General features: G+C 47.3%; 1 protein-coding gene across 1 annotated transcript; it reads right to left on the bottom strand.

The window, feature by feature from the left end:
• Positions 1 to 575: 575 nt before the first annotated feature.
• On the bottom strand, positions 576 to 1,679 carry LOC129461590 (vesicle transport through interaction with t-SNAREs homolog 1B-like). The gene has a single exon (XM_055240730.2). It carries the CDS (start codon positions 1,528 to 1,530, stop codon positions 832 to 834), a length of 699 nt encoding a protein of 232 aa, XP_055096705.1. The 5' UTR covers positions 1,531 to 1,679; the 3' UTR covers positions 576 to 831.
• Between the last annotated feature and the right edge of the window lie 1,809 nt (positions 1,680 to 3,488).

The raw sequence follows: 3,488 nt of genomic DNA on the forward strand, positions 1-3,488 counted from the left end.
ACTAAAAACACAAAAAATTAGCTGGGGGTGATGGTATGTGCCTGTCATCCCAGCTACTTGGGAGGCTGAGGCAGGAGAATCACTTGAACCTGGGAGGCGGAGGTTGCAGTGAGCCAAGGTCGTGCTACTGCACTCCAGCCTGGGGGACAGTGAAACACCATCTCAAACAAACAAACAAAAAAACAAACAAAAAAAGAAAAACACGAAAGAAGAAAGAGAAAGAAAGAAAGGAAAGAAAGAAAGAGAAAGAAAGAAAGAAAAAGAAAGAAAGAAAAGAAAGAAAGAAAGAAAGAGAAAGAAAAAGAAAGAAAGAAAGAAAAAGAAAGAAAGAAAGAAAGAAAGAAAGATTCAGCAAACCTAGGGGTGCTGTGAGGAACTCAGGTGTTGTATTTGATAAGCTTCTGTATTGTTTGAAAATTCTACAAGTAGTATGTCTCCTATCTTAATTAAAAAATATATTTAAAATTGTATCTCTTCCCAGCATTTGTCAGTTCTAATCTGCGTATATGAAAAATGCCAGGAGGAGTCGGAGGAAAGTGGAGCATCCATGCTTCCTGGAGGGCAAGCCCTGTCTCTTATTCTTATTTTTATTTTTATTTTTAAAGAAGTCATAAACAGCATTTATTACCTTGGTATATCATACTGGTCTTGTTGCTGTTCCTTCACATTTAAGTGGTTTTCCATCTTTCCTCCCTCCTCCCACAGTCTGGCTATACAGTGCATCCCTGAACTGTTAGCCCACAGCAGGAATATGCTTATTCTATCCACATCCCTAACATCATGGATTCACAAGGTCAAAGTTCTGGTCCACAAACCCTTCCCTATAGAAGTTCAATGGCTGCGAACGAATTTGTAGTAAACCAGGCCTTCCGGGATGGCGAGCTCCGGTAAGATGATAATGGAAAGCAGCAGCTTGTTGGTCGTCACTTTTCTGGACACTGAACGGAGAATCTTTCGACTTTTGCTCAAGCTTTCACTTGTGTTTACCAGTCTACTCTTGGTACGTTCTAACTGGTCTCGTTGTTCCCCCAGCTCTTCTATGATTTCTGAGCCAATCTGGTCAGTCTCTGTGGCAATCCGATGAGAACGTTCAATACTTTGGGTGGCCCGGTTCAGGCTTCCAGTCCCTTGCAGAAGCATTGCCCTTTGAGACTGTAGCCGATTCATATGCTCATTCTCTACAGCATATATGCCATATTTCATGTCTCCTCGGCCTCCAGTTGTGGCTGTCAAAGGTGTGCTTCTCACCTCCCGATGGAGTTTAGCAAGGTCCTTCCGGTAGTTTCGAAGCTTAGATATTATGGGGTTTCGGAAAGACAGGGGTGCATAACGTAGCTCCTCTTCCATCTCTGCCAGCGTTTCATTTGCTTCCTGTTGCTTTTCATCAAAATCCCTGATCAATTTCTTCTTCTCTTCGGTCTCCGCCGTCCCTAGCAGCCGCTCGGGCACCCCTTGTAGGTCTTCATGGAGGCCGCGGAAGATCTCGTGCAGCTTCTCGAAATGCTCCGAGGAGGCAGCGGAGAAGGCCATGGCGCAGGTCGCGCTCAAGCAGCGGCCACCGAGATTCGGGGCCCTGGGCCCTCCCCTAGCCCGGCGGTCAGCCGCCCAGCCCAGTGGCCATAACGGCGACCGCCGTACCACCGCCGCCCAGGACGAGGCTCTTCCGGGGCCGCGTCAGGGTCCTCCTCTTATTTTTATTTATTTATTTTCTTTGAGACAGGGTCTCGTTCTGTCACCCAGGCTGGAGTGCAGTGGCATGATCACAGCTCACTACAGCCTCAGGCCCCCAGGCTCAGGAGATGCTCCCACCTCAGCCTCGCAAAGTGCTATGGAATTATAGGCCTGAGCTACCGCACCTGGCCGGACCCTGTGTCTTAGGTCTTGAGTTTCCCGAGGTTTTCCTTTCTGCCTTCACTAATCATGGAAGCCCTCCCCATGCAATCATGCCCAGCACTGGCTATAACCCTGGGAGGGGCGCAGAGGCAGCCCACGGTTTTAGGGGAGGAGGCAGGCCCTGCTGGGAGGGAGAGTGACTTGTTCCAAGTCACAGAGCAGCAGAGCAACTTTCTGCTCCAATGTGAGTGCTCTTGAGCATGCCAGACAGGCTTTCCCTCATGTCTGGGTGTTGAGAGCAGCCCTCCTTTGGGACGCCTCTGTGGGCAGCCACCTTTAACAGGTTGCAGCCCAGGCCAGAAGGCAAGAGAATGCTGGAGAGAAAACGTCAGAGAGGATGCCAGGCCAGCTGGAGTCCTGCCTGCCCCTGGCCTGTTCCCCACCTGGGGACCCTCCCAAGCACCTCACATCCATGCACACACAGGACCCTTTCTAACCATTTTTATCACCTATTTCTCTCTTTTTCAGCGTTACATTCCCAGTGGCTCTTATTGTCCTTCGCAACCCCACTTGATGTTGAAAAGCTTCAAATACACGTTAATGAAGCATAATAGTAATCCTATGCGCTCAGTAGGGAGTTATTGATTTTGGGTGTAAAATACTAATGTGTCTTTCAGGGCTATTTCTGTATGTCATTAGAATGCAGCTCACATAGTGTTTCCTAATGTACAAACCACACCAAGACCTATTTTTCTTTCTGGGAAAACATTAAGTATTACCACTAGCATTACTTTTTCCCCCGTTTTATTTTTATTGCATGTCCAGACACTCGATAATAACTGATATAGGTTGGTCCTGTTAATGCATCAGCTGTTTCCATTTTTTCAGAGTTTTTTCTGGTCTGCACAGATATAGAGCTGTATTCTGACATTAGTATTCCACTGGCGTGATTTTCAGTGGTGCCATCTAAAGTCATACACTCAATTGCTCCTGTCCAATTTTGCCTTTGATGAAATAAGAATGCAAAATGTTTTGGCATGTCATTTTCCAAATGTTTCTCTGTTTTTTGCAGAAACACATGTTATTGATGGCAAGATAAGTGCAAGGTCAGAATAAACGGCATTCTCCCTGGCTTCCAGCACTCCCACCAGGAGGCATCCAGGAGAAAAGGTCACCATGTTCTTGGGAGCTTCTCTATGTGATGTCAATCAGCATGTATGCCTATTCTGAAGCCATGCAAGGCAGCCACAGATTGTGCCCCAAAGCATGTATAGCTGGGACCACCCTATGTGTCACTAAATCGTTTCCTTCTAAGCACACGGAGAGACCACATTGCATCTAGAGAAATAAGAGATGTGGTCGAGCACAGTGGCTCACGCCTGTAATCCCAGCACTTTGGGAGGCAGAGGCAGGTGAATCACTTGAGGTCAGGAGTTCGAGACCAGCCTGGCCAACGTGGTGAAACCCCGTCTGTACTAAAAATACAAAAATTAGCCAGGCGTTGTGGCACACACCTGAAGTCCCAGCTACTTGGGAGGCTGAGGCAGGAGAATAGTTTGAACCTGGGAAGCGGAGGTTGCAGTGAGCTGAGATCATGCCATTGCACTCCAGCCAGGGGGACAAGAGTGAAACTCTACCTCAAAAAAATAAAAAAG

The sequence above is a fragment of the Symphalangus syndactylus genome, chromosome 14 (genome assembly GCF_028878055.3).
Source record: "Symphalangus syndactylus isolate Jambi chromosome 14, NHGRI_mSymSyn1-v2.1_pri, whole genome shotgun sequence".
In the NCBI taxonomy this organism is placed as follows: Eukaryota; Metazoa; Chordata; class Mammalia; order Primates; family Hylobatidae; genus Symphalangus; species Symphalangus syndactylus.